This window comes from Parasteatoda tepidariorum, chromosome 8, assembly GCF_043381705.1.
Source record: "Parasteatoda tepidariorum isolate YZ-2023 chromosome 8, CAS_Ptep_4.0, whole genome shotgun sequence".
NCBI lineage: Eukaryota > Metazoa > Arthropoda > Arachnida > Araneae > Theridiidae > Parasteatoda > Parasteatoda tepidariorum.
Genome location: NC_092211.1, coordinates 32077912 through 32102278, shown reverse-complemented (window position 1 = coordinate 32102278; position 24367 = coordinate 32077912). Strand labels below are relative to the sequence as shown.

Genomic DNA, 24367 nt, shown 5'->3' with positions numbered 1-24367 from the left:
TAAGATTCTATCATGTATGAGTGTTAAAGCTACAAGTATTTTTAGACTCTTTAAATATTACTTTGCACATTGATGCAATGCTATTCCAAAATTAAAATTTATGCAACATATATGTTTTAACAATAGTCACTCTTATGTATCGAATTACAAGTCAGTTTTAAAAAATCAGTATTAGTTTAAAAGAATGTAAAATATGTAAACATACATTTTTTTCATTATTCATTAAGTGAATTTTATTTCACTCATTTTTTGTACTTAATACAGTGCTTTTCCAAATAATAAGTTTTAACTTTTCACAAACTGTTTTTATATAGAACAACATCAGAGAAACACCCTTGCCGTGTAAGAAAAATATTTAGGGAAAATGTAACGAAAAATTTTATTAATGACAAATAAAATAGGCTTTTCTTTTAGTGAAAGTATGTGTGTCATAAGCTTTTTGCAAATGTTGCTGGCATTTCCATAATGTACCAAGTACCATAGAAAATCCTTTATTTTTAATCAGCCTTTGACATATACATACATTTGAGGGGGTAAAAAAAAAAAAATTTATATGATGTTTTAATAAATTTTAAAATTTGACTTGGTAGCATTAATTAATTCAGCCAAGTGAACAGGAAAATAATTTTTCAAACAGTCTTCTATCTATTCCTTCAAATGCTAATTTTAAAAGATATAATTAATATGTTCCTCTAATTACTCATTATGCAATTAAACCTAATTTAAATTCTCTGAAAATTTATTAATCTAATTTACTGCTTAATTCATTTTACATAAATGCAAAAAACTGCACTAAATTGAGAAGAAAAAAATAAGTCATAAATACACACCTGCTGAGCAGAATAAAAATTGATATCTAAGCTCTTTAAAAAGGTTGTGAAATCTGGTGTTATTTCTTTACTTTTCATAAGTGTGTCAGTCAAAGAAATAAATATCCACGTCATTGCACTCTCATCAGAAATTGGCACCAAGTAAGGTAAAACTTCTTCAAATTCAGAAGTTGAATTTAAAATCTAAAATAAATTTAAAAGCAAAAAAATTTTCAACGATAAATGGGCAAAAGAAGAAATCAAAGCTATTATAGTATTAAATTCTTAATAGAAATATTAAAAAAGAAAAGTTTTCTAAAAAAATAGGGAAAATATATATATAAAAAAGAAGAAATATACAAGATATGAATAAGAACTAAAATAATGTAAAAAAATAACTATGCAATAAAAAACCTTTTTTTTTTTTAAATTTTAAGATAGTTTCAAACTCTCATTATTTTAAACAAAATATTAAACTTATATAAGTATTCCCATTTTACAATTAACATGACTTGAACTCAGAGTACAATTAACATTAATAAAAAATAAAAAAAACAGGATATGCAGCGTGTATAAGTTATATAAACAGTATGATTCAATATAAAGTGCAAACAAGTAAAACACTCAAACATTCACAAATGGATAAAAATTGCTTCATTTAACACAGAACAGAAATACACTACAAGGGAACATTTTGAAATCCTTTAATCATAAGGAGCCTACAGATCTTCAGATTATATGAAAAACATTAGATATTTCTATGTTTATAAACATTTTTTTTCCATAACTATTAGATTTGTACCAATTTCATTTCAAATAATGTCTATCTTTTAAATTTATAATTAATATTTTATGAAAAGACACATTTTAAAAGCTATAACTGTTGGTGAAAACAGTTAAAGGCCATCTACTTAAAAATAATCAAACCTATCGGTGAAATTTGACACCAACTGTCGTCAAGAAAAATGCAAAAAAAGAAAATTCCTCCCCTCAGATAAGAATACTATTCTGAGGATGTTGACAAGTCTGCTAAATTTGCTATTATCAACTTTTTTTAATGAAACACAAAGAAAAAGTATTGTAATTTAAGAAAAATTCCGCAAAAAAGAATTAATAAATTAATAGGGAGCTTGGTCCCAGCTTGCCTTGCTCCTGATTGTATTTAATTTTATTTGTCAAATGGAGTTGAATAGCTAACAAATCAATGTTTAATTTTGTAGTCCTGTAATTTTGAACCCAACCCTGAAGATAAGGGAACTCCTGCATCAAGCATTGGGATAATCTAGCCTACGCGGAGGATTTTTTGAAACGAAATTCGCATTTGTGTTACAAACCAAAAAAACCTCCCATGGTTAGCCCACCGATAAGGCAATTATAGCCCTTCATCCGCCTACCACTGAGGATATTTTAAATTTAATATGTATTATTTAATATACTTTTGAATTTTAATTGTTATTTTTAATTTATTACTCTAATTCCATACAATGACTGAACAGAGTTTTACTTAAAATTTGCAACAAAAGTAATAAATTTTTTCAATTGTAAACAGGAAAATAAATATCTTAATAATAAAACGTTTCATAAAAAATAATATGTTATTAATTTATAATACAAAAGAGCAACACTTTTAGTTTAAAGTCCTTAATTTTTAAAATTAATCGAAATAAAAAGTTAATAATAACAGAGAATAATAGATGGAAGGTATGATACCATTAAATAATAAAATGCTTTTTACCAATGGATTATTTCTTTATTTATCTTTTATAAACATTAAACTGATGATATCTGAAGATTTCCAGATCATCTATGTTAATTATTACTCCTTCATATTATTTTTTTTTGGCCAATAAGAATTGACTGACAACGATGATATATTGTTTTATATTATTTTTTTTTAATATTATATAGAAACATATAAATATAAAACTTACAGAAACATAAAGTTTAATAAGCTCATAAGACAACTTTTCTTTCCTCTTGTACAAATCAAGACAACACTTCTTAGCAAGTTCACGTAACACAGTATCTGATTAAAAAGATAGCAGGGAATTATTTTCACAGAATTTTCAAACTCAATAACAATTTGAAGTTAAAATAATACAAAAATATATAATTTGAAAACTAAATAAAAAAGGGAGAATAAAATGAAATTTATACTTTTAATATTAGTATATTACAATAATAAATTATCAATGAAATTAAATGTTATGAGTACAAATTTTATTTTTATAATCTAAAAATGCAAAAAAAGCAAATTGTAAAATAGTAGAAATAGTTAAAAATAAATAAATAAAATGAATTGTACAGCAAATTTGCTGCTAAATGTGAATAGCTTCATAATTTATTTACACATTATCAAAGAAAGAATAATTAACATTTATACATTTTTAATTCAAAAATAGCATACTATTGATATTATAAGGTATGTTATTTATTTATGATTACACAATGATATTTAAAAAGATTTAAAAATCAAATTCTCACAAATGTTTAATTTATATTTAACTTAGTTTCTCTTAGTTCTTACAATCGAAATAATAGGAAAATTAAAAAAAAAATTATTATTAAAACCAACTTTTCAGCAATGTACATTTAAGCCAACATTTATGGTTTTCAGTTGCAAACAATATTTTTTTTCACAAAATATCAAATTAATTTTATAACAACCTCAATTCAATTAACTTTAAACCAAACTATAAGTGGTTAATTAAAAATATTTATACCTTGTGATACATGATTTATAATGTCATACACATCAGTTGATGATAAAACTGAACCAGTCTCATTCAAAACTAAAATATTAACCGTTATATACCATTCTTTTCTATCTGAATATCTACAATCCAGTTAAGAAAAATTATGTTTCTCAATTATGAACCTAAACATTATGAACCTAAAACTAAACAAATAAACAAGGTTTAACAAGTTGTAAGTCAAAAAGTTCATAGAATAGCAAAATAACAAAATGCTGTTAAAAAGGTTTAACATTTTAACAGCAAATGCTGTTTAAACATTAACTAATACTATTTCCTTTGAAATCACTTTTTTAAGAACTCTAAACCAAAGTTATAAAAAAGGATACGCTTTTGCTAATTTTATTATTTTTAAAGACAACTCCTTTTTCTTTGCATCTGTTGTAGCAGAAATCAAGAAATCCAACATTTTCTTACAAATTGCCTGGACATTAAAAGGGTTTGCCAAGTAGTATAAAAGCTCCAAAGTCTAAAATTATGTGGTTTGCTGTAATCATATGAAGTACAATGATACAAAAGGTAAAATCACAATAGCAACAAACAAATCTTAAACAATACATAAATTTAATGATTAGAAAAACATTACTGAACAGGTTGAATTAATAAAAAAAAAAAGGTAAAAGTGAGAAAAAATAACACAGATAAAATATTTCAAAATTATCACTTGTATTAACTACCAAAATAAAAAAAATTCGTAAGACAAAAAATTAAAATATTCCATTAAAATAATATATATAAATACTCCTTTAGGAGAATTTGAAACTAGGGAGTTTTAACTCAAATTATCTATGTTCATTTCTATTTTTTTAAAGAAATTTATTCTCTATTTTAGTTTAAATTAAAGTAAAAATAAACTGACACAATAACCTTACAAATTACATAGCATGTATTCCTAATTTACAATTTATGTTCAAAAAGAAAAAAAATCTCTCACATAATTCAAGAATTTTAAGTAAAAAAAAAATAGAAAACACACAAGCAAATTATGTAATAAAAATATAAATATAGAAAATAGAATAAATATCTTCATCAAAATAGTCAATGTTCATCAAATATACTACTGAACGGAAATTTCAGAATAAAAGAACTTTTTCACATATTTTCAGATATATTGATATATATATATTCAAAATAATATTAGAAAAATAAGGAAAATTACGATATAAAACTATACTGCTGTGCAAAAGAAAAATCAACGTAAGTGACAAAAAATTCAAAATTGAGATAGTTATATATAAGGCATTTTCAGATGATAAGCTACATATTGAAAAAAGAACTTCGAACATAAATTTCGTTTCATCAATTTTCTAAAATTCTATTTTAGCTATATGTGTGAAAAGAAAATTGCTGTAAAGTCACTTTTCTCGAAATCAATCGTGAAGCACTTACGTTGTTTTTTGAATTGCACGGCAGTATAGGCCTTGTTTCCAAAACATGTAATTATATCCCTCCATTTTTTAACTAGATAATTTCTACATAAAAGGGGGAAAAAATAGTCACATATTTAAAGAATTTTTAGAAGCCAAGAAAAGTCACACACTTCACAAATTTTTTGTGTGAATAGAAAAAAATAAAAATAAAGATGGTAACGGCGATACAAATAAAGATGTATGAAAAAGAAAACACAAAATAGAATACCTCATGATCATCAAACTTTTCAGCTAAAATTAAATTTAGGAATAATTTCTTTTAAAACAAAATTTTAAAATTTTGAAACAAATTCAAACTTTCATATTACAATTAGCATGCGTTTTAGGATAAATACAAATATATTTATGTATATATTTTGGTGTAGTTTTATTATTATATTTTTCAGTTTTATTTTTCTACAAAAGGCATTTTTTTATGGACATATATTTTGCAAAAGTAGCAACCAAAACTAAAATATAAATTTACGCTTTCAACAAAATAAAACAATTTCTCAAAAATATGCAAAAATACAATATAATTTATAGAAAAAAAAATTTCCTAACTCATAAAAACTTAACATTGACAAGAAAACCTGAATTAAGCCTAAAAATACAATCTTACACAATGATATTACAATGCAAAGAATGTTTATAAAAGGTCCTTAAAAAAATTTAATAATGATAATAAAAAGAAATTTGAGGATTTGATCTAAAATTTTGAACTATTTATTTCTTTGCCTTATCCCAAAAAGTAAATAAATTTATAGATTTGTTTCAATCAAGTTTTTCAAATTTCCAAAGCTTTGAAAAGTGCTATGTATTCACTCTATATCAAGAGTAAATAGTTTGTAACTAAATAAGTGATTCTAAGTAGTGACCAAGGATTACGAATGTAATCTTGAATATACACCCAATCAAAATAAATAATAAAATAAAATTTAAAAATGCTACTTAATTTTAAAATTTCATTTTTAAGCAATATATGCAATACTTAAAATTCAAATTTAAAATATATTCTTAGAAATCAATTAGAAAAATACACATTTAAAAAATAAATAAGCAGAATATTTTTACTTAGAAAAAAAAAGTTTCAAATTAATATATATTTTAATAAACTTAATTTAGAAAAATATTTTTGTATCAATAACATTATCACATTGTTCAATGAAAATCTATAATCTTATGGCTAAGACACATAAAAACATTGCAATATATCACATCATATTTAAGCCATTAATTGAAAGAGCAACATTAAGTTTTCATAAGGTTAATGTTTAAATTTCGTACAGAAAAAAAGGTAATCAATATGTTCATTCTTTAATTATCACATTTAATCTAGGAAACAAAAGGTTGTGCATCTGGGTTATTAAATTATTAAAATTTTTTTTAATAAAAATCAGCTTAAATAACACTCATTTCAGTATTTACTAACATTGGAGAAATAAAATGTAGATTTTACTAGCAACATTTTCTAGGCTACAAGTAAAGTGTTTTAATACATCATACATAATCATGTAAGTCAAAAAGAGAAATTCAAAATTGGAAATAATATAAGCACTTACATTTAGCGAAGTAAAAAAGATGTATATAAATCTTAATCTAAAGAAGAATTTTTAAACCATTATTTATAATTACTTAAACTATTAACACTCAACATCAGTACTGGCAATAGCACCATCCATTGAGGAATAAAAGAAGTAGTTTAGCCATCGGTGGATATTTGATTGCAAATTTTTTTTAAAAATTTCTTCAACAAATACGGAGAAATTTGAGAACATACGGGTTAACTGGAGATAGTCGTAAAATACTGGAGTCTGTGTTAAAAAACAGGAGACTTGGCAAGTATGGTTTACTCACAATTATTAAATTAATTAAACTTTTTAGAATTTTAACCACCAAATCACAGTAATTCAGGTCAAATATCAAACCTTATGCTGTAAAGTTTCATCTGGAAGCTTTAGGCATTCCATTATAATTTCCTGTTGAGCAGCAGCAATGCTGGGCTTCAGACTTTTAACAACTAAAATAAGAGCTTCAACACCTAAAATAAAATACATTATAAATATGTATAAACTAAATAAAATGAATTATCAACATAAATACATTCATTTTACGCAATCTAAATAAGCTGATCAAAAAGTGCTATAAAGTCTGACAAAATAATATAGTTGGCCTTTAGTTTCAAAATCAGCTCAATCTACAAACAAGGAAAAGGGGTTTATCAAAAGAGTAAAGTAATAAGATAGTCAATAATAGTTGGGAGTAAGAAAGAAAAAAACAACATGGTGCAAAAGAAACTATAAACAAATAATGTTGAAACTTGTTTAGAAGTTCTTCAGAATCTCAATTATTCTTTTTTCCATTCTATGTTTTGGTGCTGAAAGAGATGCTTTATTATAGCACTAAATTTATTCTAAGTCACATCTTGCAGCATTATTTGTACTTTTTTTCATACACAACCATTACAGAGTTGATCAATAACCAGTTCACCTCTTGACCGTCACTTTGCTTCTTATGCACATGCACTGGTACACAGCAGTAAGTATAATACTCTGCTATATCTGCATATGTTGCTTGCCCTGAAAGTTGTTTTTCTGGTATAGCATACTGCACGGAGCAGTTCTGCATATAAGTTACATATTGAGAGATCTGGACTTTCCTTTTCTCCTTTCTATATTATTTGGCTAAATTAATCTTTTTCTTTATTTGGAAAACAGCAATAAAAATTCCAAAGCATTTAAACATTTAAAAATGTGTCAAAACTTGACAACAAATTCATTTTTAGTCTGAAAAAATATAAGTAATATAAAGAATAAAATAAAAATCATAAGCTCAGCAAGCTATTAACTCACCTATTAATTTTAAGTTAATATTTCTTGATTTGAGCAATGTTGATACTGATGCTAAGGCCATTTCAACAAGATCATTAGGACTTTCTATACAACTGATGGTATCAATAACTTGATATAATATTGCTATATAAAAAAATTGAGATATTTACTAATTTTAAACAGTTCAATACAAAAATTATTAATAGAAATGAAACAAAACAAAAAGATATACCATGAGCCAAAGTTGATTGAAGAGTAATCTGTTGTAGAGTTTTCTTTAACATAGGGACAATTACTTGTGATTGTCTATGAAATATAAAAACACTTCAAAAATTGAATTTTAATTATTTGAGATTGAAAAATGTAATCTTAAAAAGTTTAATAATCTAATTTTTAAAAAATATTATGATTCAAAGTAACATTCTGTGGAATTGCTACACCAAACAGGAGAAAAAATGTCACCATGAATATTTCAAAATTAATTGACAAAAATTATAAGAATTGAACTAGGCATAATACAATATCATAGCTTATAATGTACTAATGGGTAATTTGTGGAGATGTTTCATTAAATATGTACAATAATTCATGATAATATGAGACAGATACAAAAGAAAGAAAAAAACTGCTGTAACCCAAGGAATAAAACTCATATCAGAGTTACTCGGTAACTAAACATTTAGATGTATATTTTTAAATTCCCTTTATTTATTTCAAGCAAGTTAGATCAACTTAAATGAAAATTATTATAATATTTTTTAATATATTGATAAGTATTAAAAATTAATTATTGCAATCTTGGAAAATATTGAGTCTGAAGGTAACATCTACGACGTGAAAACTAGATGTTACCAGGTAGAGATCAATAGTCTATTAAATGAATGTAAATTGTTAGAATTTTCTCCAGAAGAAACCCATTTCTTCCAGGTAGCTAGAAGAAGCTGGAAAAATCATAGAAAATAGAAAAAACTAAAAGCAACAATTGTTTAGCAGTAAGTATTATAAGAAAAGTTTGTAAATAATAGTATATAAGAATAGTATATAAGGAAAGTAATAATAGTATATAAGAATATTATAGTAGTAGAAGAAAGATACTTGGAAAGTAGAAAGTCAGTAGAAGTAAGAAGGAAAGTAGAAGAAAGAGACTTAGAGACTATTTTTAAAAACCTATTCCTTTTTTTTAATATTTTAAGTTTCATACAGAAATTTATATCTCCCATAAATCTTTATAGTAATTTATTTTTATATAGGATTGATATTTTTATTTTCTTAAACAAATATGCACACGTTTTAATTTAAAGTATGTTCTATTTATAAAAAAAATTAATACATAGCTAATAACTCCATACATAATTATTTTTATAGATTTAAATTTGATTACTATTTCAAATATTTCATTTAAAAAAATATTAATTTTTCTAAGATTTTTCACAATTCATTAAATTTTTATTTCTAAAGGAATTCAAAAGGAATTCAATATTATGGTATATGACAAAGAAGAAGAAGAACCAGTTGTAATGAAATTCATTAAAATACGAAGATTAAAAAGTGGGAAAAACATATGAGAATGGAAGAATACAGAAATGTCAAAAAGGTTTTTATGGCAAAATCGTATGATATACGAGCTAGAGGAAGAACTAAAACTACAATATATTGATTTCCTTCAAAAACATAGCAAAATTAAGAACAGAAAAACAAAAGTATCAAGATGGTAATCTGTTCTTGAGAAGGCCACCAGATTGTTGGGCCATTGAAGAAGAAATTTTCACTCAATTTGTTTTATTTATGAATATCATTTATTTTTTAGTAATTTTAGAATTAGTTTTTTAACTTATAATATGAGTAAAGCCTATGAAAAACCCTATAAAGTTATAAAATTATTAGTTAAACTTTATTACAATATTAAACTGTACGTATAATTGATTTAATATCTCTTTTATTAAAACATTTCTCTCATTTCTTTCAATCGGACTGGAAGAAACATATTTCTTTTGATAAGGTTTTAAACATTTTTCCTTTGGTTCTGTTCCCTAGGAAAGAAATGGTTCTTTCAGGATTAACATATAAGAATAGATAAATTTTCAGTTAATAGCTATTTTTAGCGGTATTAATTGATTAAAAATTTTATGAACTGGAAGATTTGGACCAAAAAGTTTTTAAGTTCTAAATTTTTTCTTTTAAATCTAAAAAAGAAATAATCTGTCATATTTAAAAGATGATTTTTAAATGAATAGAAATACAAAAAAGATTAACCCATACAGAAAAAAATTAGGTTTATTTAATATAACAGCAACTAAATAATAAATAAAAAAAGAAAATATGGATTACTTTACAAAAATAAACTGAAAGTTTAAACTAAATCTGAATACAATTTAAATAGGTTATTTTGATACTTTTTTATAGGATATTAATATTTCAAAATTTCTATTTGCAATCATGGAGCAGTTATGTCATAGTAGGCCAAATTTATTGTAAAAAAGGAATTTTTTGAAATAAATTTGTTGATTACATATTCTATTAGCAGGAAATTGTGTTTAATTATTTATTCAATGCATTAAACTTCGATATTACACTCGTTTATTAGCATTGAGAAAAAAAAATTTGGTGTGTTTAAAGAATGACACTTGAAAATAAAAAGAAAACAAGATGGAACTTCAAACTGGAAAAAAAATGGAAAAAATAACTGTTGGAAACTGGCTGTCTTCAAACTGGAAAAAATAACTGCTTTTAATAACAACAAATAGATTACTGGAAATTATAAAAATCCATAAATTAGCTAAGACTTCAAAATATTCTATTTTATAGCAAAAAACAATAAATAGAGCAATATACAATCCTGTATAACAAAACAATAAAGCAAAGGGGAAATATATAAAAAATTTTGTGAGAAATAAATTAAGAATTTATCATAAGAATATTAGACATTAAATAGCTTACTCAGAAGTTTTCTGGAGGTATTTAAGTAGTTTCAAAATATCTATTTGTAACCATGGGGCAGGAATATCACAATAGGTCATGCTACGAGGAACTCTTCGCAATAAAATTTGATTCTGAAGTTCAACAAGGCTGTCGATCAAATATGAATAGTCACCAGATAAAACCTGCAGTGAAGTTATGAGGAAAAAATGTGACATTTAATTACTTGTTTCAAAGTAATGTGAAAGACTAGTTTTTTGTAAAACAATTAAAATTAGCATGCAAATTTATAACAAGAAAAAGATTTATTTTAGCAGACAGAAATTTTGCTAATTCGATCGGTAACGTCAAAGAAGAGCTGCATTAATGAGATATTGAGTCGGTCTACTATTCATTCTTAATAAAGATTTGAACACAATATTGGTACATAAGCACACTACACCAGTGATTCACAATCTTTTAATGGTCATAATTTTGTATATAAAAAAAAAACTTTTAAGCCTACTAACTATTAAATATACAAGTGAAAAAAATAATAAATACATGTATATATTTAGCGTTTACCTTGATCGCTGAAGAATTAAAGCCCTGAACAACAAGCATAGTATCTTCCTTATTGACTAGAGGCCACAGAGAGCTTTTGAGTGACACTACATCCCAATAAGACTAGTTAATCATTTCAAATTTCTGATATTAGACATCAAAATTTATCTCGATTAGATTCTCGGCTGAGGCCCATGACCCAGTAACACACTGTTTGCAACCTACTTAAGAACTACAGCTCATGGATTGGGAATCGTTGTCTGCCCTACCAGAATTCAGATCAAAGGATAGAAATAACCAAGCCTAAACATCAAGTTCCCCAACTGTTTGTAAACTTTAAAGCCTCTGAAACAGCCAGGAACAATATATATAATATTGGAGTGAATTCCATTAAAAGCTGTGTCTAGTAAAAATAATCAAATCCCAGCAGAAGTCTTAGGAAGGAGAGACTAAATACGGCAAATTGACAAGGCATCTTGCTATCTTGTCAATGGACATACTTTATGTAATCTTTAACAATATCCTTATTGAAAAGATCATTGCATTGAAAATATAAATTATGTTTATAGATAATATAAGAAATATAGCTTCATAAAAAGAAATATAGTTTTTTTTCTTTTAGAATAACTAAAAATTCCCATTCGAACAATTAAGCATTATGTAAAAAAATATTCCACATAAAAGAAATCTTTATATTCAATAAAGGAAAATAAGATACAAAACCTATAATACATACTGGTGTACAAATTTAAATTGACTATAACATTTTAGATTTATGATTGAGATTAAGTGGACTTGAATATATTCTTTTAACTGACCAATAGTATATATTCTAAAAGTAACAATAAGTTTGAATATTTAGCCGAGGGACAAAAATGTATTTGTGGATGCGAAAATAATTTAATCAATATATAATATATGGGTAATAATTTAAAAACTGCTTTTATATAAACATATTTAAAAAATAAAATAAAAAATCCTCCTCCTTAAAAATAAATTTAAAAAAATAAAAGCTGACACAAACAATTGTACTGATAATTAAATAAACGAAAAAAAATTAAAAGATATCACAAACAAATGCACTAATAACTAAATAAATGCAAAAAATAAAAGATATAAAAAACAATTAAGCTCATAATTAAATAAATGTAAAAAATTAAAAAATATCCTAAACAATTGCACAGATAAAAAAAATGAAAACACAATATTAGAACAAATAAGAGTTAAGAGACAATTATGAACATTTTTTTACACATTTACCTGTACAATTTTATAGAGAACACAAATAGCAGCAGAAACAACTTCTAAATCAGAGTCCGTTAAAGCCTTCTCAAATTTAGAAAAAGACATTTGATATGCACTTGCACTATCTATTAATTGAAGACAATGACCTAGTGTTAAAATAGCAGATTTTCTAACAGATGATCTGCAAAAAATATTTTAGAACAATCAGTTGTGATGAATTAAAAACAACACTGATGGTTCTTTAAAAATAATTTATGAAGGAAATAATTACTTTGGGTGATTTAATTTGTCTTCTACAAGGTGAAGAACATCATGAACTGTTTCTACATTAATGAGGTTACACACTGCAGTTAATGCAAGCAGAACTTCCAAATAGTTAGAGCTCAGCAAGTCCTAAAAGGAGTAAAATAAATATGAATGTGACACTAAACATAATGACACCAAAAGATTTTGAAACGAAAAGCATTTCTGTTAAAATAAAATTCTTTTAAAATGAAAATAAGAAACAGTTCTAATGTATGATAACAATAAAAACAGTAACCTATAAAAGTTTTTACAAATAACAACAATAAAATGAAGAAATAAAAAAGCAACAAGGAAACACTAATTAAATGGAAAATTATTAAAATGCTTTGCCAGAGAAATAAAAAAAGTATCTGTACAAACTAATTTAATCTAGTCTTATTTAGGTCTCAATATTTGTTAATCATATTTTAATTTTGTTTTTACCAAATTAAAGATTTATTCAAAGTTCGGCTATTAACTTCCAGGTCTAATCTAATAACTTCTAAAAATATTTGAGTAACATACCCATTTAATATGTTTAAAAGTAACCTCCATCTCTGGTTATGGGAGATGTAAGTTAATTATCTGAATTACAGGAGCACTTTTCAGAATGCAGTTTCTTAGTCTCCACCCATAATTTTTTTTAAGCAAAATTGTCATTTTTAGAAATAAAAAGTCAGCAAAAGTTTAGTTCTAAGAGCATTTCCTCTTCAAAACTTCAAGAACAAAAGAATTTGCAAAACAAATATGGTTTATGGTTAAATATTGCTAAAGCCAACTTTAAGTCAAAATTAAAGAACACTTCAAACAAAAACATTAAAAGCTTCTAAAAATTTTACCAGTCAAACACTAAAAATTTATTATAACAGTTACACCAATACACAATGGGTATGCATTCTATATAGGATTTGCAGAAGTTACTACACTAATCTTGAAAATTATTAGCCCTACCTAGTATAATGTATTAAAGGATTTTTTTTTTCTTACTAACATTAAAGCTTTTTTTCTTCCAACTTTGCAAAAATAATAATAATAATATTTAAAGCTTAGAAAAAATCCAAAAATAGATATTTAAAAAAGATCTCATGTTACATTGTAATGAATTTTGATGATCTATAATCTCCAAAATACACTCTGTACATTTAAATAACACTTTCTGATATATTAATTGATAATAGCTAAACATGTACAAAGATTCTCAATGTGCTGCCATAAATGCAATAATCATGGTACCTCCTCCAAAAGTTACTTCGGAAGAAAAAATTTAAGATATCATTTATCAAACTAGAAGTTTTAAAAAAAAGAAAATTTCCCTTTTTGGAAAAGTTATGCTCTCTAATTAATAACTAACATAAAAATTACTTAATCATAAAAAATGAATAAAATAAACAAAAAGTCAGCACTTAATATTCATTTATGTGCTGATTGTGTTTACAATTTTAATTGAAAATTTATAAACTTTAAAAAAATGTTGTCTGATTTATTAAGTCTATAAATCAAAATTATTTATTATAACTATTTTATTTTTTATCGCAATGAAAAATATATTATTTTATACGTTTCATTATTTATCACTTTTCAATTAATTAGATTTGAAAATATTTATTATCAATTTGGAATAAAAACTGGTAGTGTTCAGAGCACGAATAAAAATGCTAAATTCATTGATATAAACAATGCATATTTACTTTTTGAATTGTGTTTATCAATAAGACCACTAACTCGTGCTTTGGATTTAGAAGATATGCAACAGCTGTATACCCTAAAATATAACATCATACGTAAAAATATATTTATGTAATCCATCAAAAATTAGCAATATAAGAATGCAAAATAAGAATTTTTTTTAATGTATAGATAATTTTTTAAGTTATGTTGTCATGATAGTTTTTATGCTAAGAAAACAGGTATATTTATATTAAAATTTTTAAAAAATGATTTTTAAAGGAATTGTATAACATTAAAAAACTTTTCTGAAATTACTAAAAAGTGAAAAGAGATAGACAAAAAAAAAAATCCTACCCTAAGAAAATTTTGATATAATGATCAGACTTTTGCATACTAACATCCAATTTTAATGGTTTGGTGAAAAAATATGAAATTGCAAGCTAATTAAAGCCATTGATATTTTAGATAGTAAACTCGGACACAAAACATATTTTTCTGAATAAACCAATGCTTTTTTAAATTTAGATTTTTGGCCCACAAAATATAAGATTCCATTTTAATGGTTTGGTGAAAAAATATAAAATTTGCAAATTAATTAATGCCATTGATGTTTTAAACAACAAAATCGGATACAAAACATACTTTTTCTAAATAAACCTTTTTTTTTTTTTTTTTTTAGATATTTGGTCCTCAAAGTATAAGATTAACAACAATCTGAAAAATATTATTACAATAGTTCAAACAGAAGAGTGCTCTTAAGTTGGAATCTCTCAGTGTACAAATTTTACTTTTTGCGTATTTCATGAACCACAAAAAAAGTGTATAGTTCTACACTATTATATACCATACAATTATAAAACTCATTTGCTCACAGATTCAAGTTTCCAATACCTCTTTTGATTAATCTATTGGGACAATATTTTGCAAATTACTGCTATCTCCCATAATTGCTGCTACCTCTACCAAGATCACCACCATCCCACAAAATCAAAAACTTTCTGTATACACAATTATTAATAATTGAATTATTTATAATTAAACTAAAAATTTATAATAAATTAATGTGAAATAAATCATTTTATTACGATTAATATATATTATTATGAAATAATAAATTTACCATTTTACTTTTAAATGGTTCAAATTTTTTGTTATTTAGTTGCGATACCTTTCACGAAAGAAAGTTGTTTTGAATGTAGAGAGTTAGAAGTTAATTAAGTGGTTTAAAATTAAAAATTTTAAACCATGTTTAAATATTTCATTAGTCAAGTGAATAATTTAAACAACAGAATATATTTAAAACAAGAAATCTCTATTCAGTGAAGGTATGTTTTTGTGTCTGATTCTTGACTTAAATTAATCCCAGTACTATTTAAATAAGCACTTTTAGAATTAGTACAAAATTTTAATTAATAGGTGGAAATCTGACAAATATATATTAAGCTATATGGTGCCTACACATCATGTGCTTGTAAAAATTTAAATAATAAAAATACATTACAATATACAGCAAAAAAAATTAATAATAATATAAATAGTACCTGTGCGTTTTTGCTGTAAATTCCCTTTTTGGGCAAGCTTTAAGCAATGAATATAAATAAAGGGAGTAGGAAAACCCATAGTTTCACAAATCATGCACATATTTATAATATCTTCTATTTCTTCCTATAAAATGAAAAAAAATGTAAAATTGGATATTTCATAAAAGTAAATTCCTTAATATGACCTAATTTTGTTTTAACATATGTTATTAGTAAAGACATAAAAAAAACTCTACAAATTAGTAATATGTTTCAAAAAGAAAATTCTAGCATTTTTAAAACTTTACTTTTATTTGACAATCTTCTAAAACAATTGTTTTTTGTAGAAATTTTACTTTTGTTCAACCCATAGGATTTAATAACTAGCTAAAAAAACGATGATAAAAAAATTTATTATTTCAAGAACATTCCAAACAGCAATAAAATTTACACTTAAATATATTGTTGTTAAAATAAGCAATCTTAAATAATTACTAGTCCTTAAGTGAACTAAATTCAACATGACAACTAATTATACAAGTAAAATAGGGTCAGGTGGGATAAAATGGGTACATGGGAGAAAGTAGGTATATGTTAAAAAAAAAACATCTATTTTTTCATTTTAAATTGAGATAATTCGTTTAGCATTTTAGAGACATTTACTGGGACTGTGGCAAACATTTTTATTTCAGTTTTAAAAACTGGTGAAAAATTTAATGCTTACAAACTATCTGTTTATAATCAACTTGTACAGTATGTTAAGTCTTGCCATTGATTAACTTTCTTCTAATATGATTAAGAACTGGCAAAAACTATTAATTTTAGTTCAACCTGTTAGAGGGATATCTAAAGAACAGATCTACATAGAAATTTAAGAATAAATTTCAAAATTCTTTTCAGTATGAATTTTTTTCTGGTAGGGTAAAGAGGGCATATGGTTAGGCTTAGCTGAGTGTTGTATCATAGGGAAATTTTTTTTTTACTTCTGTGTTAGCTATAGAAAGTATCTAATACTCTATATTTTATAATAAAATAGCTAAAAAAATAATTTACTTGTTTGATTACAGTCCTAGATAGTAATTTTAACACTGAAAACAACATTTCTTTCAAACTTTAAATTTTAAAGAAAAATATGATAGGGGGGAATAACATTATAATAGACATAGTATACATTAAAAAAAATTACCGAAACAGCATAATGGTACAACTTAGCGAACATCTTTAAAAATATAGATGAGTTTTCACACAAGTATGGCAGTTTATTCATAAAAAAAACAAAATTATTTACTTAAAATAACTAAATTTAACAAAAATAGGTGTCTGCTCTGAACAGTAAAAACTTTAAATTGCCACTATAAATATTACTTTTTACATTCTCATTTATAATTCAAATAAACTACTACAGTTTTCTTGCTTTTAAATAATATAAAATGCTCTTAAATAATGTAAAATATATATATATATATTGCATCGGATGTGAAACCCAATTTTTACAATCATGAACATTAACTCTTTAATTTAATGATACTAAAAAAACTTAATTTTTCTGCATTTATTTGTTTAAATATAATCATGATACATTTAATTAAGAGCATTTTTATCGGTAAAACAATATTTAGATATGCTTTTTAGTGAAATATATCCTCATTTTAGAACTATACCCGCTTTACCCCACTCTGGGGTATAAAAGAGGGAGGGTATACCAAAGCATGTTCCTTTGAATGCATTAATGTAAGAAAACAATCAAATAAAAGAGATAAGTTATGCTTCATATTTAATCGATATGAATCCAATGTTTATAAAATAAATCAAAATCTTCAATAAAATAAACTTAATGGTTTGGTTTTGAAACCTTTTTTTTTTAAAAAAAAAAAGCTTGATTTTATTCCCACTTTACCCACCTGACACTATAGTTTGTTAAAACACTATCCTTAGTTAGGAATTTTTTTAATGGCATATCTTTATCAAATTTATAAATACAAAACTTCTTTTTGCAGCAACAAAGGAATAAATCATTTTATTGTACAGAGATAACAATGTCAAGCAACAAGACACAATTATGATTAAAAATAAAACAGTATTATTTGATTCAATATCTATTTAAAAAAAAAACATGTTCACTTATCCAGGGGTCTTTCTAGGTTTTTCTGGAAGGTACCTATTTTGTGAAAATTTAGAAATAATTTGTGAAAATTAAAAATTATATTAAAAAAGCAACACAAAAATACGGATTTATCGTTTCTTAAAGGATGCAGAAATAAAATCACATAAATATATTAATACTGCCTGTAAAACTGGAAGAGTGATCTCTTTAAAGTTAAAAAAAATTATAAAAAAATAAATAAAGAAAAAAGAGTTTAACATGTTTTGACAACAGTTCCTATGAAGTCTGGATAGAAAAGTACTGGAAATAAAAATCACACTCATGAATTTTGCTGTCAAGCATGTTATATAAAGACATTCACTATATATGTCATAGTAAACTTATCCCTATATGTAATAGTAAAAATGCATGCCATGTGAAGTATATGCAATATTAGTGATTATAATCATATGCAATATTAGTTTAAATTCACAATGAAGCTCGTATAAAATAATTTTACAAAACATCACTTTTAACTTCTAATTAATATTAAATCGATACAAACAGCAGCTATATCAGGCTCAGCTAGTCTCTTCTCAGCTTCTGATAAATAAGATTTTATTACTTCTTCTTTTTCCTGAAAGTATAAAAATACATTAATTAACACAAAATAAAACGTTTAAAAAGTGGTACAAAAAAAGTTTTATATCTTCAGGACTCTGACTCAACTCTCATGTAAGTGAACAATCCCTGACCTTGAAGGTCAGAGGGTGACAATCATTGAGTTAAACAAACCTACACGCCACAACTTTTCACACATACCTTATTACACTCAACCTAAATCATTTTCATAAGCAAAAACTTTTAAAAAAAATTACAACTATTTTTTCAGAAGGAACAAAGATATTTATAAATTTTTATAACTATTTTTTGTTAATAAATACAGTTAAGTCTATAATCAAAGTAAGTAATCAGAAAACTAAAAAAAAAGAAAGAAAAAATACAGCGCACAAGCCACAAGTATAAATCATAGATAAAATGTACACTTGTCTATTATTCGTATGAAATTTATAGAGAAAAAATTTAAAATACACTAAGCTATACATGAAGAAAAAAATACTAATAAATGGCTAGATATATTTCATTATTAGCGACACATAGAATTAAAGCTATTAGAATTAACATTTGTTTTAATTAGTATTAATTCATTTACATTCTACTTAGGTAAAAAATATATCACATATTTTCAACTAGCTTTTATATCTATCAGGGGTCTGTCCAGACATTTTGTGAAAGTTCCTGTTTTTATAAAATTGTGAAAAAATTACTCGTAATTTGTGAATATAAAATAAACGTTAAGTCACATTCTTTCAACCAGGGTCCTGCTTTTGTGAATTTGTGCAAATAGGGTCCTGTTATTGCAAAAAAACTTTTTCAACGAGTCTTTAAATTGTAAATAGAGACAAGATTATGCTCAACACTGTAAAATTATAATTTAAAAAAATTAAATTTTCAAAAATAAACAGCAATTGCTGCTACTAAATTAAAGATGCAACATACAAATTTTTGGTATTTAGCCTATACTGCTGAATGCAGAATATTAATTTTGGACGAATAAAGGAATAAGCGTCTGCTGAAGACAAAACTTAGCTCGTTTACATCTGTCTTCCCCCCCCCCCAGGAAGGGTTGATTCGATTAAAGAAACAATAATGAAGATAAACAAATTTGTGAAGGGTCCAATTAAAAGATAAATTATTTTGTGAAGGGTCCGTTTTTATGAAAAGATATTTTGTGAAGGGTCCGTTTTTATGAAAAGATATTTTGTGAAGGCTTCGTTAACGGACCCAAATTTCTTCTAAACAGACCCCTGTCTATATTGATCTTGCAAACACTTCTAAGTACGAAAGACTATCTTTTCCAATTGAAAATGAAGTATAAATAACAATAGGTCTTTACTTGTAAAATGAATTTTTAAAAATGTATCCCCTCTTGTATTATACATTTAAGAAAAAAAATATTCAGTAATAATACTATACTAATTATTTTTGAAAAGAAAAATTTTTAAAAGATGAATCAAAACTTATTTTCAGGTGATCCACTAAACACCCTAAGCCTACCAGCAGTATTTCAACCGTCAGTTAAAAAGCAGCAATTAAATAAATGAGATAGAGAAAAATAAAGGAAAAAATATAGCATACATTGAGGACAATCATTCAATATCATTGACTCCCAACCGAAGTTAATGTTTTTATTACTAAGTTGTATCCTATTACCATAAAAAAGAAAGAAACTCTAAAAACACTGAGATAAAGATTTATGGATTTAATTTCTTTCGTAGAACAGAACATTAAGTGATCCCCTTTCTTTCTACCATTTATCTTCAGCTACTTTACCATATATACAATGTTGTATGAAGTGTAACATTTCAAAAAAGGAAGGAAGGAAGGAAAAAGATTGTGTTATAAGAGATTCAGCCCAAAACTTTCCTTGCTTGTTCATTGTTCAGACGACTGGCTCAGGACATGGGTAACTGGAAAAAGAAACTTGAGGCATTATGTGTTAGCTGGCGTGAAGAGGATAGATAACTAGGTTCATTGTTTTTTTCTTTAAAAATACTTGTAGGTACAAGTAGCAGAACAACAAATGACTAAAAATTTCACAAAGATCAAAAATAAATGTTCTGAAAATATATAAACTAAAAAACAATAATTTGAAACATATAACAATTTGAATTGGATATCGTAATAATCTACACACTAATGCACAAACAGCAAAGAAACAGAAATATAGCAATGCTAAATAACTGATAAAATTACCTGCTCTGATTCTAGTGTTTTCAGCTTTCTGATAACAGATTTGGAATCTGCAAGCCATGGTAGCTGATACTTTGAGGAAGGTTTACTTTGACCGCTTTGAAACAAACCAGAATTATTAAAAATAGAATTCAGTGATTCGAATGTTTTCCCAACAAATTTTGACATTATTATAAGAAACGCGCATTGCACAGTAAAGCATAAAACTGTTATTTTAGATTAAAAACATTGAATAGATACTTAATCAAAAAGAATAAGATGTTAAATGTACACTTAGAAACATAATTAGAAATAAATTTAGCACCGGAAAGGGAAAAAATCGAAAATAATTGACAGATCAAAACAACTAGATTTAAATTGATTGATTGATTTGCAAAACATCACGATTAACTAAAAGTGCGCTTGTAGCTTTATTATATTATCACTTACTGCTCATAGCTGGTTTGAAGGATATTTCTCACTGAATGCACAAAGTTTCCACTTGGAAGTGAAAATCAGATGAGTGGTAAATATCTACTTTTAAAAACATGCCAATCTCGTTTGCATGTGGAAAAAAACCATAGTAAATGAGAATAGGCCAAATGCACAGGGACCATCCTGCATGTAAGGTTTTTCTATATGAATTTAAGTTCATTTATAAAGCGGGATGAATAGTGCTTGAAAGTAGAGCTTTTTGTTGCTGTTTTTCAACAATTTATGTTTTCGCAAAGTTGATATAAACACAGGGAAGCATTTAGTTCGCATTAGAACCATTTTCACTGTATGTGGCTTAGGCACTTCTAACCACCGTCGAAGAAAACGGAAAACCTGATTGAAGCGTGTTTAGAGAGGAAAAAAAATTTCACCAAGCATATTCTTATTTACCCTCAACGACTGTGATTGGAATAGGCATGAACCAAAGAACACAGGCATGATATATATATATATATTTATATATACACACACAAAGATGCACCCAGGGTAACAGCGGGATTTGAGTCTGCTACCGCCATGGTGATACCGCTCGGCCAGTGAGGCCCCCTTCATTTTTCTGGAATGTATTACAATATTTTTCCCTTTCATAACATTTTTCGCACTTAATTGTCACAAATATTTCCTAAAATTTTTACGACGTGTTTTTTAAAAATGATATTTAATGCAGTTTTGAGTTCCATATAGTTTCTTAACATAAAAGTTTTTAATCTGTTTAAAAATCAAGATGGAAACTAACGTGCTTCTTTCTCCTAGGACTGTTCATACGCTAATGGTGAAGGTATGTGAAATACTGCAATAGATAATGAGCCACCAGTAGCCTATTTCGATCACCAATAGTACTTTTAAAATAAAAGGAGATACCGCAAAAATTTTGAGCCATTCTCCTTACTTGCGAAATTTTGCAGATATGAGCTCATGCAAACGAGAATTTTCATACGCCACATCTCCTAATTGATGAAATATATTTTCTCGCAGGCAATGAGAGTGAGAACGGTCTCATTAAGAATGGACAACATGTTATTTTTCCATTTTGTAAAAACTATATGTAAGATGAATTTCTTGTGCACGGGTGACTCGCATTTACAAGCGATTGCATGTGCATATGCAAAGAATGTTCCCCTTAGCTCCCTTTACATCCTCGACTCGGCTAAGACCCTCCGCGTACAGACAATGTACTTGCTCGTAAAATCTGTGGAATCAAAAGTTCTGTGGTCGGTCACTGAGCAGTACCGTGGGTACAGGGCTCTGGGGAAAATTTCTGTCCCCTTCAGATCGATGTCAAATTTGAGGAAATTGCCTCATATAAATTGCGATGGCATGTCTTCGGATTATCTTCAGGGATGTTTCCCGAACCGATATCAAACTGCTAAAATTTTTATTTTATAATTATTTATAATAACGCCAGTTACATATCATATGTTAGGAACAAATTATTTTGTTAGTTAACATTCGTTCGGAAAGATTAAAAGCTTTAAAAAAATAAGAAAAGTGTGCATTTTTATATCTAAGATAAACCATTCAAAGAGACAAGCATTTTGAACCACCGTTGAACACTCGCTAATTTTCTGGTTTTATGGCTATAAATGTTCCTCTTCACAACCTTGTAATCTTGAACTCAACTTAGAAGACGCTGGATTTAAAACTGAGTAAGTTAACCTTCGTAGAGAATTTTTTGGTACTTTTATTTACGTCAAACACTAACGCTTCACAACGGGTTATTGGCGGCGGACTAGGAAACATCCCTGAGCATGATCCGAAGACATGCTTTCACAATTTCGATCCTCTACAGAGGTGATCTCATTCGTGAGGCCACTTTCTCAATTTAGACATAGATCTGTTGAGGAAGGAAATTTTCTCCATGTCTCTCTACCCATGCTATTGCTCAGCGACCGAACACATGACTTTTGATTCCACGGATTTTGCGAACACGTATCTTAGTGGAGTTGAGGATCGAACCCCGGTCCCTCCGGAGCGGAGTCTGATTCTCTGACCACTGGGCTACCACGGCCCAGAAAAATGTTTTGAATCTAACTTTCGTGGAGATTTTTGCTTACACCAGAGTTGTTAAGAGTTTTTCTTTGTAGACTAACTCTCATTTGTATTATATGGAGAGAAAAAACAATGAAAACTTTCCATGGTTGTCTCGACGGCAACGGTGATCCCCGTCCACCAATAGGAATGTTTAACGTGAGCACTGTAATTAGTGTGAACTAGAAGCAGAATTTGAATCGACCCGCCTTCGCCGGAATTCAAACCCGGTTCGCCTCATTGAGACATTACCTAGTTCACTTCTCATTGAGATGATCTAATATATGCATATGAGCTCTCGCAAATTAAATTTTATTGACATAAATAGAGTTCAGTCAGTGGCGTGCCAACTTTTTTTTGACTGGGGGGGCGAGCCAATGCAAAGTCATAAGCTTTGCTTGATTTAATATTTTAAAGTTAGTTGTATTATTTTAATATTGTAATTTGTCTAATTGTAATTATCTAAACTATTTCCGTTGTTTATGACGACGATGATTTAACTATTACATCCACACCAATTTAGTTAACAAAAAATGATTTATCAATCCGAAACTAATTAAAAAGAAAAAAAGTGTATTAAAATGTAAAAAATTTAATTAATGAATTTTGTAATTTTACTCCTTTAAACTTGTTAATGCTGAGCAATACATTTTGTCGATACATTTTAATCATAATGACATAGAATGGTTTTTCGCTCCTCAAAAACATATTGAATTAAAAATAACTTGTTATTTAAATTTTGATTCTAGCATAGATTTGAATTTAATCATGAATATAAATTTTCAGTTTACAAAAAAATGGAAAATTAACTTTATCATAATTTTAATGATAAGCACAAGGTATAAAAACATTAAAATAAATGAAGGAGTAAAAGAGATTGATTTCTAAAATTAAATCTTATTTTAAAATGACTTTGAATTTTAACAAGTCTTCTGATTTTTCTGGTTAATTCCAAGGTAAAGCTTAAAATGTATACAAAGAAAAAAAAA

General features: G+C 26.3%; 1 protein-coding gene across 1 annotated transcript in view; it reads right to left on the bottom strand.

Moving 5' to 3' along the window:
* The window catches only part of LOC107436829 (AP-4 complex subunit epsilon-1), a 28749-nt gene extending 7407 nt beyond the window's left edge, over window positions 1-21342 (bottom strand). The window contains exons 1-14 of the mRNA XM_016048643.3: window positions 20880-21342; window positions 18628-18699; window positions 16001-16124; window positions 14480-14553; window positions 12778-12899; window positions 12522-12687; window positions 10740-10903; window positions 8035-8108; window positions 7824-7946; window positions 6900-7012; window positions 3892-4031; window positions 3533-3645; window positions 2741-2835; window positions 831-1013 (exon numbers count right to left, since the gene is read on the bottom strand). Coding sequence (XP_015904129.2) covers window positions 831-1013; window positions 2741-2835; window positions 3533-3645; window positions 3892-4031; window positions 6900-7012; window positions 7824-7946; window positions 8035-8108; window positions 10740-10903; window positions 12522-12687; window positions 12778-12899; window positions 14480-14553; window positions 16001-16124; window positions 18628-18699; window positions 20880-21044 — 1728 coding nt within the window. The 5' untranslated portion in view covers window positions 21045-21342. The remainder of the gene's footprint in view (window positions 1-830; window positions 1014-2740; window positions 2836-3532; window positions 3646-3891; window positions 4032-6899; window positions 7013-7823; window positions 7947-8034; window positions 8109-10739; window positions 10904-12521; window positions 12688-12777; window positions 12900-14479; window positions 14554-16000; window positions 16125-18627; window positions 18700-20879) is intronic.
* Window positions 21343-24367: the final 3025 nt, after the last annotated feature.